This window comes from Phocoena phocoena, chromosome 5, assembly GCF_963924675.1.
Source record: "Phocoena phocoena chromosome 5, mPhoPho1.1, whole genome shotgun sequence".
Taxonomy (NCBI): domain Eukaryota; kingdom Metazoa; phylum Chordata; class Mammalia; order Artiodactyla; family Phocoenidae; genus Phocoena; species Phocoena phocoena.
This window is the reverse complement of record NC_089223.1, coordinates 96,172,570-96,187,796: the sequence shown is the minus strand read 5'-3', so window position 1 is coordinate 96,187,796 and position 15,227 is coordinate 96,172,570. Positions and strand designations below refer to the sequence as shown.

General features: G+C 41.6%; 1 protein-coding gene across 1 annotated transcript in view; it reads left to right on the top strand.

The window, feature by feature from the left end:
- CD38 (CD38 molecule) overlaps positions 1 to 14,300 on the top strand; it is a 37,172-nt gene extending 22,872 nt beyond the window's left edge. Inside the window, exons 4-8 of the mRNA XM_065877257.1 lie at positions 5,187 to 5,272; positions 8,125 to 8,198; positions 10,415 to 10,507; positions 10,861 to 10,947; positions 14,246 to 14,300. Of these exons, the coding sequence (XP_065733329.1) occupies positions 5,187 to 5,272; positions 8,125 to 8,198; positions 10,415 to 10,507; positions 10,861 to 10,947; positions 14,246 to 14,300 (395 nt within the window). The remainder of the gene's footprint in view (positions 1 to 5,186; positions 5,273 to 8,124; positions 8,199 to 10,414; positions 10,508 to 10,860; positions 10,948 to 14,245) is intronic.
- The last annotated feature ends 927 nt before the right edge of the window (positions 14,301 to 15,227 follow it).

Sequence of the window (15,227 nt, the reverse complement as noted above, 5' to 3'; positions counted from 1 at the left end):
ATATACTCTTAATTGAAAAATACTTGCATATACAGAAATGCATCAAAGTAAAAAGTAAAAATTCCATTTCCCCCACTCCTCAATTTTTATGCTCCTTCCCAGAGGGGGACTGTTGTCAACAATTTGGTACATACCCTGCATTTCCTTGCGCTCATATAAATACATACAGATCTTCCTTATGTCCCCATAAACCCATCATAAGTTGAAAATATCATAAGTCAGGAATGCGTTTAATCCACCTAGCCTACTGTACATCGTAGTTTAGCCTAGCCTACCTTAAGTGTGCTCAGAACACTTCCATTAGCCTATAGTTGGGCAAAGTCACCTAACGCAAAGCCTATTTTATAAGGTGTTGAATAGCTTATGTTATTTGTTGAATATTGTACTGACAGTGAAAAACAGAATGGTTGTCTGGGTGTAGTGGTTGTATGTGTCTTGGTTATTTACCCGCTGGCTGGTGTGGCTGCCTGGGAGCTGAGGCTCACTGCCACTGCCCAGCATCATGAGAGAGGATCAGACCCCATATCACCACTCTGAGAAAAGATCAAAATTCAAAATTCAAATTATGGTTTCTACTGAATGCATATTGCTTTCACACTGTCAAAAAGTTGAAAAATCCTAAACCCAAGCATCGCAAGTCGGGGACAGTCTGTATATTTGAAATGTACACATGCTGTTTTGCAACTTGCTTTATTCATTTTAAATTGGTAGGTATAAATACAGCCATATTTTTTAAAAAGGCCTCATCTTATGTGCTCTATGGACATAATCATAATTTATCTGAACAACCTCCGATTGATGCACACTTAGGTTTTTCAGATGTTTTTGCTGTTACAACCACCATCGCAAGGAGCACTTTTGTACACGCACATGAGTGCACACACACACAGGCATGCTTGTGGAAGTATTTCTGAAAGATAAATGTCTATGGGTGGAATTTCAGTGTGGAACAAATTGTGGTGGAAAGTGACAAATTGTTATTCGAAAGGTGGTAACAATTTATACTCTCAAAATATATGAGATAATCTGTTTACCCAGACCCTCACCAACACTGGACATTAATACTTTAAAAAATGTCTTGCCATTTTGATAAAGAAATAATACCTCGGCTTGTTTTTGCATTTCTTTTGCTGTGAAGCTGAGTATATTTGTATATTTAATGGTGGATATTTCTACTTCTATTGTAAACTGGCAGTTCATATATATTAACCCTTTTTACTGGGATGTCTATTATTTTCTTATTTATAGAAGTTCAATATAAATTAACAATAGTAGTTACTACTTATGAGCCGTTGTTCTATGTGCTGTATGAATATTCACCCATTTAATCCTTCACAGCCCCTGTGATGATCTCATTGTACAAAGGAGGAGTCTGAGGCACAGGGCTGTTAAGTAGGTTGCCGGCTAGTGAGTGGCAGAGCTGGGAGAGACCCACGATTACTGGCTGTAGAACTCGTGTTCTTAACCACGTGTCATCCTGCCTGTTTTCTGGCACAAAGGTGGCAAATCTATTTTTCTCAGTTTCTGTTTTTTTTCTAATACTGTTTATATTGTCTTTTGCCACACAGAAATGCAACAAATCTGTCTATCCTTTCCTATTTGGCTGTTGGGTTCCATATTTTGCTTAAATTTTTCTTACTCAAGATTGGAGAGTTTTCTATATTTTCATCTAGTGTTTTTATTTTGTAACTTTTCAATTAATCTTTAATCCAGACTCTTTGCACTTAGAAATATGGCATATAAATATATCTCTCCATTTACTCTTTTTCTTTTTGGTTAACTTCTATAGTTTTTGCCATATTTCTTGCTTTCCTTTTTAAATTTCCCTTATTGCAAGTTAACTTTTCAAGGTCATTCATTTAACCCTTTTAGCTTAAATGTATTTCCTATAAACTTTGCTTTTAGTTTTATTTTTCAATATACCACGTCAGTTCTTTCTTAGAAAAGATTGGAGAAATTAAAAAATCTATTTCTCATCAGTTTACCTTTTAGAGTTCTTTATTTTTGCTTTCTATTCAACTGAATCCTGTTTAGGTTGTTTTATTCTGTCTACTTCCTTCTCCTTTGGCCTCAATTTTTATTGATTTTAACCTCTTTTCCTTATTTTATTTGCTGCCTTTCTGGTTCCTAATTTTTATATTTTAATTGTTCTATTGTCTGGCTTAAACACTTTTTCCTTAATTTTTTTCTACCTTGGTTTTGCCTTGTTTACTTGTTTTATTATGAAAGTCATAGTTTCTGTTATAAGCTTCTAATCTCTCCCTTTTATTAACTTCTTATTCTGCTTTTTTTATATACTTAATTTATCTTACTTTATTGTAAAATTTCTCTCCTTTTCTTTTTCTCTGTGATGTTCAAATTTTATTTAATGGGCAGGTGGCAAGGGGGAGCATCCTTGTGGGGAGAGGGTAGGTGAAACTCAGAGACTTCTCTCCGGATATGGTTGTGAAGATAAAAGAGCTTTATGTTCATGAAAACCTATGAACAGGGGCACCCTTGTAGCACCTTACAAAATTATGTTCATTTCATCATCGTCAACATTTTTGCATCTATTGGAGATGATTCAAATTTATCTTTTGACTCCGCAGTAATTATTTACATCTGTCCATGGATTTTTTTTCTAATTTGTGCTGTTTTGTTTTTAATGCATTTAATTATTATAAAAACTCCCAGGATTACTTCCTCATCCCCAGAAGTGTTTCTGATCTAGAACTTTCTTTCTGGTCATTGGCAGTCAAGCCCACGTCTGTGGTTATATTATTTTACTGCGGCTGCCGTAACGAGGTAACACATATTGGGTGGCATTAAAACAATAGAAACTTATTTTCTCACAGTTCTGGAGGCTAGAAGTCCTAGATCAAGGTGTTGGCTGGGCTGTGCTCTCTCTGAAGGCTCCAGGGGAGAGTCCTTGGCCTCTTCTAGCTTCTGGTGTTTGCTGGCAACCCTTGGTGCTCCTTGTTTCACGCCAGTCCCTGCCTCCATCTTCACATGGCTGTCTTCTCCCTGTGCGTCTTGTGCTTGTCTGTCTCTGTGACCAAACTTCCCTTTCTTATAAGAAGAGCAGTCTTATGGGATTAGGACCCACCCACCCTAATGACCTCATTTTGACATGATTACATCTGCAAACACCCTTTTCCAAAAAAAAAGATCACATTCCCAGGTACTGGGGGTTAGGGCTTCAACATATCTTTTGGGGGTACACGATTCAACCTATAACAAAGTGGAAGTAGAAAGATGGGTATTTGTGCAGGGTCAGCTGTACGTGTACCCACAGCGGAAGTAGGTGGCTGCCGCATGCCTGACCTCTGGGACACCAAGAGAGGGTTCCAGGGCTTCTCACCCCGCACTTCCCCTACCTGCTGGATGATGCAAAGTTGAGGTGAGACAATCCCAGACTCTGCCTTCATTCTCACTCCATCCTCTTCTGCCATTCCCAATCTGTCACCAACTAGTCATTTACCTATAGCAGTTCATCCTTTCTTTCCTGTGCCTGTTACAACTGCCTGAATCCAGATCACTAAGGCCCCCTCCTTTCTTGCTGGACTGTTGTCGGATCCCAACTGCTCACCCCTGACCCCTTTAGGTCAGCCTCCGTCTGGACACCACAATGGAATTGTTTCTGTCTCTCACTTAAAACCCCAATAGCTCTGTTTGCCTCTAAGATACAGTCGGAATTCCTTGGCCTGGCCTGGCCTTTGTCTTTCATATGTCTCATCTTCCATCTATCCCCTCCTTATCCCTTCTACTCTGGCAGTACAAATCTCAACCCGGTGCCTTTGCACATGCTCTCTCGGCATGGAGCCCCTTTCTCTAGCACGTCTGTCTGAAGACTTCTATTCATCCTGCAAAACCAAGTTCAACGTCAACCTTCCCACATGGTGCTGCACACCACCCCCAACCCAAGTTGCTCTTTCTCTGATTTATTTGATTATAGTAGATTATGTGGCCTCTGAAGGCAGGCCCTTTATCTAATTCATCTCTCTATCTCCAGGGCCTAACGCTCAATAAATGTTTGTGTAGTCAAATGTAATGGATAAAGCAAATGTGATATATATATATATATATATATATATATACATACATATATATATATATGTATGTACATATATGTGTATATATGTGTATATATATGTACGTATATATATGTAAATACACACACACAATGGAATATTATTCAACCTTTAAAAAGAAGGAGATCCCATAATTTGTGACAACACTGTGAAACTGGAGAACTTTATGCTAAGTGAAATAAATCAGACAGAAAAAGACAGATATTGCATGGTATCACTTATATGTGGAATCAAAAAAAAAAAGGTGGAACTCATAAAGACAGAGTAGATAAGTGGTTTCCAGAGGCTGGAAAGTGGAGGAAATAAGGAGAAGTTGGTAAAAGGGTACAAATTTTCATTTATAAGACAGATAAGATCTGAAAATCTAAGGTGTAACATGGTGACTATAACTGTTAACTCTGTATTGTGTAATTGAAATTTGCTAAGAGAGTAGAACTTCAAAGTTCTCATCAAAAAAAAAAAAATAGAATATGAGGTGATAAGCATATTAATTAACTTGATGGAGAATCTTTTCACAATGTGTATGCATATCAAATCATTACACTGTACCATTTAATTATCTTACAATTTGATTTGTCAATTATACCTCGATAAAAAAATTAAAAAAAATAAACGCTGGCGCGTTAAAGCAGATATCCTTGGAAGAAGTATCACAGAAACTATGTGTTCATGCCTTATGTCTGTGGTTCCTCACTGACAGCTAAGCCTGTCTGGATGGGGCGAGTATAGAAAGACTCTGAGGGCATCTGAGCCTAAGGGTGTGGAGACAGAAGGTGGTGGGGGAGGAAATTATCTCTAATTCTTCCTGGAAGCGGAAATAATACGGGGGGGCTTGTCTCTGTCAGATGAACTTTTGCTGTAATTTCCCAGAATGATGACTCAAAGCTGGTCACTGTGTTCCTGTCTGGGATTTGGAGGGTAAGGTAAGGACTTGGAAGGGATTCAGGGGGCACTTAGTTAAATTGGGTTGAGATGTGTCCATTCTCCATCCTCCATCTTGGCAGGGATGCCACTGGAAAGCAGCTCCACTGGGATCCAATAGCCCGCGAAGAACAGAGATCAATTATACCTTTTCTTTTCCACTTTAATTACTTTTCTGTAAACTATGTCTTTTAGAAATGAACTATCAATCTTGTCCACACTGGAAGAAAGACTGCAGCAACAACTTTGTTTCTGTATTCTGGGACTTGGTGTCCAAAAGGGTGAGTACCACAAGTGAAATTCTAGAATCTTGGAGACCAAAGAGCTTAAGAGGTCATCCAGTAAGTGGTTGGTTTTAACTCATTTGGGTCACAGATCATTTTAGAAACAGAAGTTTAGTATTCTTTCCTCAGAAAAATGTTCATAAGCACATGCTAGAATATTTTCATGTGTAATTTGTGGGCATTCGTGGAAGGTCGCTGAGCTCTATTTGAAGACTTCTTGCTCTTATCCATTTTTTGGCTTTGGTTGCCCATCTCTGGGTTTTTTAAATCCTCTGATCCTGGTATTGGCCAATCTTAGGTTCCTGGGACAGTCTTAATAATCTATATTTGCAGACCGTTTACTGTGTGCCAGGCACAGTCCTCAGGTCTTTACATGGATTCAAATCTTTCATCCTCACTGGAACCCTATGAAGTAGGCACCATGAGTATCACATCCATTTTATAGGTGACAAAATGGAGGTGCAGGTAAATAAGCCTTCTACTAAATGTACACAGGAAGTGGCAGAGCTTGGTGTTTATCCAAATTATCTGACTCCAGATCCAGAATCCAGGCTGGGAAATACCATCCTCCCCGCTATCTATTTCTGACCTCACTCTAAGCTGTCTTTGTGCATATTTATTTTTCTTGTAAGTTGCTTATTTGTAAGCGGACAAGGGAAAAAAAGGGAAGGAAAGGAAGAAAGAAAAGAAATGAATGGAAAACACGGGAGAAAATGAAACTACACTACTTAGAATTCTCCAAAATTAACTCAGACATCGGATGAGCTGGGCGAAGTGAGAACTCACATATGTTAAGTGCATATTCATGACAAGTCCTGGGCCAGTTGTGTCACCTGTGTCATTTTGTTTAGTCATCACAACAGGTGGCATGAGAAGGTACAAATGTCCATGTTCCAGGTGAGGAAACTTAAGAGGTTAAGTGACTCATTCAAAGTCAACGGGCTAGTGAGTAGCAGAGCTGAGAGCCTCACCTACCTTAAGGAGATTCAGGTAAACCCTGGTATGGTTTACCTGAATGCATTCCTTTAACAAATATTTGTAGAGTACCTACTATGTGCTGTGAAAATCAGAGGCACTGCAGTTTTTGGTTGTCGTTGTTTGTTTGCTTTTTCTGAGAATAGTTTCTATGTATGTTATCACTCTGTGATCTGTTTGGTGGCAGTGCTGTTGCTGAAAACGTTGAAAGCCAAGTCACATTTTGTATGTGTCAAGCACCTACTTGTGTTCCTCACACTGTCCTTGGGGCCAGGAGCACAGGAAAATGAAGGAAGGTGCTCTACCATTGTGAGCTCCCCTGGGACTGCACCTTTATCTTGGCCAAGTTCTCAGAGATAGATGGATGTAAATGGGCTTCTTTCATCCGACTTGATCTTTTCTTTTTCTGACACCAGAGGCAGTGCTGCTTGGTGGTTTGGATCCCCCCGCCCCCTCCGTCTCCCCGGCAACCCCCCCACCTGCTCATTTCCTTGCTTCCAAGTGATATGACCTTGGGGCAAACTGACCCAAGATTTACTCTGCAGGGGCTGTTGAGACTTACATAGGACAGGGTTAGTGCTTGGCACCCATTCTGCTGGGTTAGCACTTGTGATTGATAGTAATCGGGCCTCTGTCCTCTGCTCATCACCCCCAGGAGAAAGACCGACACCGCACAGGATTTTCACAGTTCCCTTTCAAATTGTTCAGTAGTGTTTTATCTCCTGCGGAGTAAAGGCCGGATTCCTTGGCAAAGCATTCATGGCCCTCTGTGAACTAACTAATCTACCTAGCTTCAGCATCCACTGAAGTTTTCCCCCAAACATCACTCCTCTCGCAAGCTCCTGGGCCTTTTGGTTTGCGTCTGCCTCGACCTCTACCAGGCAGAATCTGATTCATCCTTCAGGACTTGGCTTCTGTTGTCCTGGGTTCTTCCATACTCTCCATCTCAGAGTATTTGGACTTCCTGCCTCCCCTTTCCCTTGTCTCTTCTCCATGCGTGGATTCTCCCTGGGTGCCCTAGCTGCGAGGCTCCAGCGCTGCAGTGGCGAGCGGGACAGCCAGGCTCACAGCTCTCACAGAACTCTCGGTACCGGTGGCTAACCCCGCGTTAAGCTCAACCTCACAATGCGGTATAGTTGTATAATGTGTGAAGGACACCTGAGCTAGTCCTAGGGATCTGGATGCGCCTCCTGGAGGAAACAAGTATATTGCTTAGTTTTAAAACCCCTTGCTCAAAAATACACACTCATCCATTCCCCGTTTCTCTTTATGCCTTTGCAGGTTTCAGTGTCACCATGTCTCCACGGTTTCTTGTTTCTTGACGTTTTCTTTTTTCTTTCTTCATTTCTCTTACTCCTTACGTGTCTACTCTGCTCCCACTAAATGAAATGTGCAGTGTCTACAGTGCATGGCCCCAAGAAAGTGCTTTTACCTTCCTCCCTCCTCCTTATGTTGCTCTTAGTCATCCGGACTTCCACCTTTTTTTTTTTGGCCGCACTACGTGGCATGTAGGATCTTAATTCCCTGACCAGGGATCGAACCCACACCCGCTGCATTGGAAGCACTGAGTCTTAACCCCTGGACTGCCAGGGGGCTCCCTGGACTTCCACCTTCTGAACCGCCAATTTAGCAGTGATGATGTTGAACTTCATTGTTCAGACACAGACTGCAGCAACTGCTTCCAGAAAGCTCTCATGGGAAGCATAATCCCTCCGATGGCTTGGGATGAAAATTACACAGATCTGGCCTGACCGAGCTAGAGCCATACAGGCCGTTCCTCCTTCACCAGATGATGCTAAGAGCTGTTTGGGATGGAAGTGCTGGGGCGTAGCACTTACGTTTGCATGCTGAGGAATGGTGTTTCTGTTCTTAAGTTTGCAGAAAATGCCTGTGGTGTGGTCCAGGTGGTGCTCAATGGATCCATCAGTAACGCCTTTGATAGAAAGAGGTACTTATTTCTTTGCATCCTATTTGTAAGGGTTAGCACAGTCTCCTATGGGCCAATTCATCTTTAGAAAAATATGCTTTTCATGTTGAAGGTCAGTACTGAATCCAGGCTAAAAAAGGTAAAATGTTTGTATTCTATGGTGAGCTTTGTCTTTCGAAGTCAACACTTTTGTCTGGTTTCTCCATTGTTTAAAATCCTGCAAAAGTCCTAATGGCCCTTGCACGTGTCCAGCTCCTCCTCTTGGCTTTACGACGCCTGCTATAATCTTCTCAGCTCTCTCTCCCATGACACTCCATCCTGCCCATTTTCCACCTTTGTTCACGCTGCTCCCCCATATGACCTGGCCCCTCCTTCCTTCTGACTGTCTAAAGTCTTACCACCCACAAAGATCTGCCCGACTCCTCTCTCCTCCCTGGACGGTATGAATCCCAAGTCAGCAGTAAGTCTACTATTGGGAACAGCAGGAGTTCTGCTGGGCGTTTGACCTTCATTACCTCTTTGCAGACAGTGTCAGTGGTTTATTATAGTGGTTAAAAGCGGGGACTCCAGAGGTCATGACATCTCACCTATGTGACCTTAGCAGGGCCCCTGTAGTATGTATGTACCTGAGGAGGTGCTGGTGGTATGAAAATTAACTGGGATAATGTATGAAAAATGCTGAGCCCTGTGCCTGACAGAGAAAGTGCTGGATGAGTATCAGTTATTGTGCTCTCCTTTGTTTTTTATTTTTTTATTAATTTTTAAAAATTATTTAATTTATTTTTGGCTGCGTTGGGTCTTCGTTGCTGCGTGGGCTTTCCTTAGTTGCAGCAGGTGGGGGCTACTCTTCGTTGTGGTGCACGTGCTTCTCATTGCAGTGGCTTCTCTTGCTGTGGAGCACAGGCTCTAGGCACGCAGGCTTCAGTAGTTGTGACACGTGGGCTCAGTAGTTGTGGCTTGCGGGCTCTAGAGTGCAGGCTCAGTAGTTGTGGCACACGGGCTTATTTGCTCCACGGCATGTAGGATCTTCCTGGACCAGGGCTCGAACCCGTGTCCCCTGCATTGGCAGGCAGATTCTTAACCACTGTGCCACTAGGGAAATTCCATATTTTTAATTAATTTTTCTTAGAGTATAGTTGCTTTACAATGTTGTGTTAGTTTCTGCTGTACAGCAAAGTGAATCAGTTATACATATAAATATACCCACTCTTTTTTAGATTTCCTTCCCATTTAGGTCACCACAGAGCACTGAGTAGAGTTCCCTGTGCTATACAGTAGGTTCTCATTAGTTATCTATTTTATACATAGTAGTGTATATATGTCAGTCCCAATCTCCCAGTTCGTCCCACCCCACCTTCCCCTGCTTGGTAACCGTAAGTTTGTTCTCTACTTCTGTGACTCTATTTCTGCTTTGCAAATAAGTTTATCTGTACCATTTTTCTAGATTCCACATCTACTCCTTTAACCACTGACTCTGGTCACACTCATGCCTTCCTTCTCTAACACCCTTCCATACTTAGAGTTTTTACCAAGTTGATTACCTTTCCAGTCTCTCTTCTTCAGTCTTTCCCCGGATAAGTCTGATTGAGAGGAGGGAGCATGTATTAATGTGCCCCAGGCACTCCACGTGCCCCAAATTAATTTTCCTTCTCTCCTCTTTCAATGTTTAATTCCACCAAGAAACGTTTGTCCTTCTGTCTTCTTCTGACCCCAACCTTGTAGGTTTATGGGTACAGGTGTTAACATTCCAGAATTTTGTAATCCGATATTAGGGATCCAAGTACTCGTAACAGGAGTGGTAGAGACTAGTGGGGAGAGTTTAAGGCTGGGGTTAGAGCAGGACATCGGGGTCTTTCAGCGATGTGCTTCTCAGACTCAGAGAGTGAGTTGATCACCCGGCGATTGTTCGGCGCAGGTGCTGATCCAGCAGGTGGTGGCGGGCAGAGATTCCGCAGGTCTAATGAGCTCATTACGTTGGTCTAAGGCCCACTCTTGGAATAGCAAGGACTTAAGGAATCAACATCAATGTACAGATTAAGAATCTTCTTTTGAGAATCTTACTCATTTAGGGTCACACTGAATGGGTAAAGATGTCTGATTTTAATGCAAATCACGGATCGCATCCAAAGGGTAAGTGCTAACCAATGGCACCCCGCCTGTTGGCTTTTCGCAGGGGCTGTGGATGCCCGAAAAATTTTGTCTGGGGTTAACAATGTTCTTTGTCTCTTCCATCTTAGCACTTTTGGACGTGTGGAAGTCCATAACTTGAATCCAACGAAGGTTCATACGCTACAGGCTTGGGTGATCCATGACCTTGGAAAATTTCCCAGGTATATGTTACTACCTTGTACCCATATATTCTCAGGGTTATTTCAGGAATCAGTCCATGAAAGAGTCCACAGTCACAGAAATGCATTGAGAAAGGACTGGCTCAGGAAATGAATGGGGCCTTACTCTACATTTACCCCATTCCAACAGTCTCTTAATTTTATTTCCATGGTAGGTATCTACGTAGTTCACACCTTTGGCTCCCCTGCTGACCTGTGAGCTCTTAGAAGCTACCTCTGCTTCACCTCTTTACCCCAGGGCCTTGACCAGGGCCTGCTACCTGGAAGAAACCAAGAGACTCAGGAAATGTTTGTGAGCTGTTGCTATTTTAACATTTTCTTCTTTTTTTTCCCAGTGACTCCTGCTCGGGTTCCTCCATAAATGATCTGAGATGGATTATAACGCAAAGGAATATCAAATTTACTTGCCAGGATAACTACAGGTAATTGATGTCTTCTTGAAGAAGAAATGGCTGTCTAGCCATCCACAGGCATCTTCCCTTGGGCCTTGATGGTGATCTGGGTGCTGACTTATGGTGAGCTCTGCTCTTCCCCCAGCTCAGCCCAGAAGGTGTTTCCAGCCAGTGGCCTCCTGCTGTCCACCTTCCTTCCTCTTTCTCTTCCTTCCACACCTGACTCAAGCAGTTATTTTCCTGTAAAGCTGACCCAGACTTTGAGGGCATCTTTCCTGGTTTCCCACATGAGAGGCCTGACCCAGAACTCGTAGCTTTCAGAGGAGTAGAAGCACGTTTTGCCATATGCAAAGGATTTATAAAATCCTTGTGATTTGGCATAATTTTGCAGGTGAGGTTTCTTTAGTTGGGTCTCAGTGTAGACGCCTAACACTTGGTAAGTTGCCAAATGGCAGTTTACCAAGCTTTATCATTTTCTAATGAAAAAATGTAAAATCTTAAAAAAAATACTTACCAGTAATACATGTTTATTGGAGAAAAGTTTACATTACGGATAGGTATATATATTTAAAGTCACCTGCAACCCTGTTATCAAAACTGGGACCCCTCTCCCCTCACTATTTTTAAGAAGTTGTGGCCAATACGTAATATAGACAGGGGTCTTTGCTAAAAGCATCTTTGGAAATTTTCCCATATGTAATAGCTTGGAACAAGACAGATGCAGAGAGAAAACTTTTCTTAAGGAATGTAGAAGCTGAAACGTTAGGATACTTTCCCCATCACTTCCCTATCACCTCCCTTTCCCACCAACCATGTCAGAAAAACAGAAGGACAGATTCAAAGAACATTCACTGAGGCCTTTGTCTCTCAAATGACCTGAATTCCCCATCAGTCAGCTGGCTTCTCTCTGGAAACTGCCAGAAAATAACAGAAGCCTTCTACAGCAGTTAGATGGGAAAACAAACAGAACAAAGGAACAACTATAAAAGAAACATGGCAAACATCTGACCAGGTTAAGTTACTCAAAGATACTTTGCATTGAGAAAATGGAATGCTAAAACCTAGGACAAGATTGGGGAATGTAGATGAGTCGTCCCCAACACTCTTTTATCTCTTTTCTTACATTAAGCATTCCCCATTTTTTTATGAATGGCCCAAACTGCAGGCTCTGGGTGAGCTCATTCATTCTCCACCTGGGAATAGATTATAATACAAGTCCCACCTGGACTTGTATAGTGGCTCACCTAGGAAGACGTGATTCATAAGCCAGCACCTGTCACTCAGAGCACCAGCTCATGTGACCTTAAACTTGGGGATCATATTTGAAATCCCTGTTGTTTTTCTCCACCCATGAGGTCATGATATACTCGGCATGCCTCCTTGAATTACCAGGAGCCCTTGTTGTGTCTAAGAGTTCTGTGGCTTTGCAAGCTGCTTGTCTCTAGGGGAGCCCAAAGTGAATGTCATGGATATAGATGTAGACGGTAGTTTAAATCACTCCATCCCAAACATACTTTCCGATTCAGCCAAATTTGTCCCGCTGTTTCAGTGTGATTTTTTTAATAAGCAAACAGAATTGTAATTACATTTACATGGATTAGACCTTCTACTGATTCTATTACCTTTTAATAAATCTCATTACTCAGAGACAAACACGATTGACATATGGTTGTATATCCTTAAAGTCATTTTTTCCATACACACACTCAGTTTTGTAAAATATACACAGATTTTCTTTTTTTTCTTTTTTAAATTTTTGTCTGCGTTGGGTCTTCGTTGCTATGTGTGGGCTCCCTCCTTGCGTGGGCTTCTCATTGTGGTGGCTTCTCTTGTTGCAGAGCATGGGCTCTAGGCTCGCGGGCTTCAGTAGTTGTGGTTCATGGGCTCTAGAGCGCAGGCTCAGTAGTTGTGGCGCACGGGCTTAGTTGCTCTGTGGCATGTAGGATGTTCCCGGACCAGGGATCGAACCCATGTCCCCTGCATTGGCGGGCGGATTCCCAACCATTGCGCCACCAGGGATGTCCCCAGAATTTCTTAAGATATGTTTTAACCAGTGGAATTAAAAGACTACTTTTTAGATTACTTTAAAAAAAGCAAATAGTCAGGTTGCTTTTTCTGGCTAGTGTGCTCTAGTGGCATATTAAAAAACCCTAAAGGTGCATTTCTCCTTTTACGTTATTTCAAGATACTCTGTCTCTATCCTCAATGTGTTATCCAACATATCACAAGTGTGTCCATTTTACTGGAACATTGGATGTGGGTATTTATATATCATTGGAGAGAGATTATCTTAACAGCACCATTGCTGCTCCTTTACTAAAATTGACTTCCCAATAAATGAGAAACTAATTAAGCAATGTCTTCCTATTCTCTTCATTTACTGTAAAGCAAAGGTGGCTTCAAAAATCCTAAATAGTCCTCTAAAGATTCCTTTTCTGAAGCATTATTTCCTTAAGGAAGAAGATACTTTTCCCTCCTAGAATGTATTCATGTGGGGAATCTCAGATCACTGTATTGGTGAGGATGGCTTGACTCTCTACTTAGAGCCACTATACCCAACTGGTCATGACAGTTGGCTAGAGATGAGCCTGAGATGGCCTATCCTAGAAATCCAGGGGTACTGGTAGCTGCTTCTAAGCCTCTCGCTCTCTCTCTCTTGACTCACATTTAGCAAAAACAGATTCAGCTGCAATCTAAGGAACCACTTACCCTGCTCTCCACCCCTCTCCTCCATGTGCTAACCACTCCCATTGGACCCTGTGGCTGTGTTATTTGATTTTTATGAAAGCAAGAGTCATTCACCTGCTAATACTTATCTAGGATTCTTTCTGTGCCAGGGATTGCGGTCCTTTTGCTGATGGCCGCCAGCCATCTCCCAGAGAGTCTATGACCTCTTGCTGCCTGACGCTTAGACCCAACACTTCCTCAGGAAGTTTTTGAAGAGAAAGCAAATCCTCAGCAGAAAATATGGAGGTCCCTCCTCTTAGGCTGCTGCTTCTGCTGCTTCCTGACTCTCAGCTGACATTCGTGGCACATATCTGTGACTTGTGTGAGCCAGACATTTTCATCTCCACATATTATCATCAAACATCAGTTATTTATTTCTATGGCTTTACAAATGAAATGAAGCTAAATTGGGCTGTACTTTCAGTCATTCACTCTTGGACTTGACCTTTCTCCTTGTCGTCACTGCAGGAAAGAAACTTGTGTGGATGCTAAGTGGTCCATGCGTAGTTTTGTCGTTAACAAAGGGGCTTCTTTCATTGGTGAGTTGACCATAGGTGTATTGTACTGCCTCTTGATCTCCTTTTTTCCTTTCTCGTCATAGCTCTGGCAAGTTCCTTCAGTGTGTGAAAAAGCCTGAGGATTCATCTTGCAGATGAGCCAGTCTGTGTGGTTGAGGCCCTGCAGTATACATCAAAATGCATGACTCAGGAGACACGCTGGTGGAAAGCTGAGGATTCAGGAGAATTCTCCGTCATAATATCAACTCTGGAGATGGGAGCCTTTTCCTCTAGAGTCTTAAAATAACTTATGTTATTGGCATAGTTTTTATTTCGATCTCCTAATAGTCAAGAGAGATTAATTATTGTATAAAATTAGAGTGGAAATTTTATATTATTTCATTTTAATTTTCATATGATGCTTTATGTTATTAATATGTTGGTAACATCCTTTCCATTGAAGAATGACTGCTCCAAGCCTCTCTTATTGGCAGGTCAAGAAAAGTAAATGCCCAGACTTTTCAGAAAAGATTACATTTCCAAATGAATGACCTTGTTTCAGGATATATTTTTGTACCCTTCCTACAGATAAACTATAAATGCCATGGTTATGGGTCATGTTGGGAAAAATATTCTGTAAGATATAAGCTACCCACATGCTTGGTGCTTTATCTCTAATCCTTCCGATAGCCCTATGAAGTTGATATTATTATCCCCCATTTTTCAAATGAGAAAAAGGAAGTTCAGAGAGTTTATATACTTTTCCCAAAATCATACATTTAGTTCAAGGTAGAGAATGAATTTGAACTCAGCTTTCTTGAACTCCAAAATTCATGTGCTCTCTCTTTCTAGACTGATAAAACCAGATGGACAGCCCTTATGTTCTCTTCCAATAAATGCATGTTGGATTAAATTAAATACAATAGAATCTGAAATGTGATTTTCTAGATGGCTTCAAAACAGATACTTTTTTTGTCCTCTTCCTCTTCCTTCTCCTCCTCATTCTCAGTGTCTTATTTCTGTAGGAGGCAGTTAATATATATATATTTGTTCTTGATGTGACAATTTATTTCTCACTTGAATTTT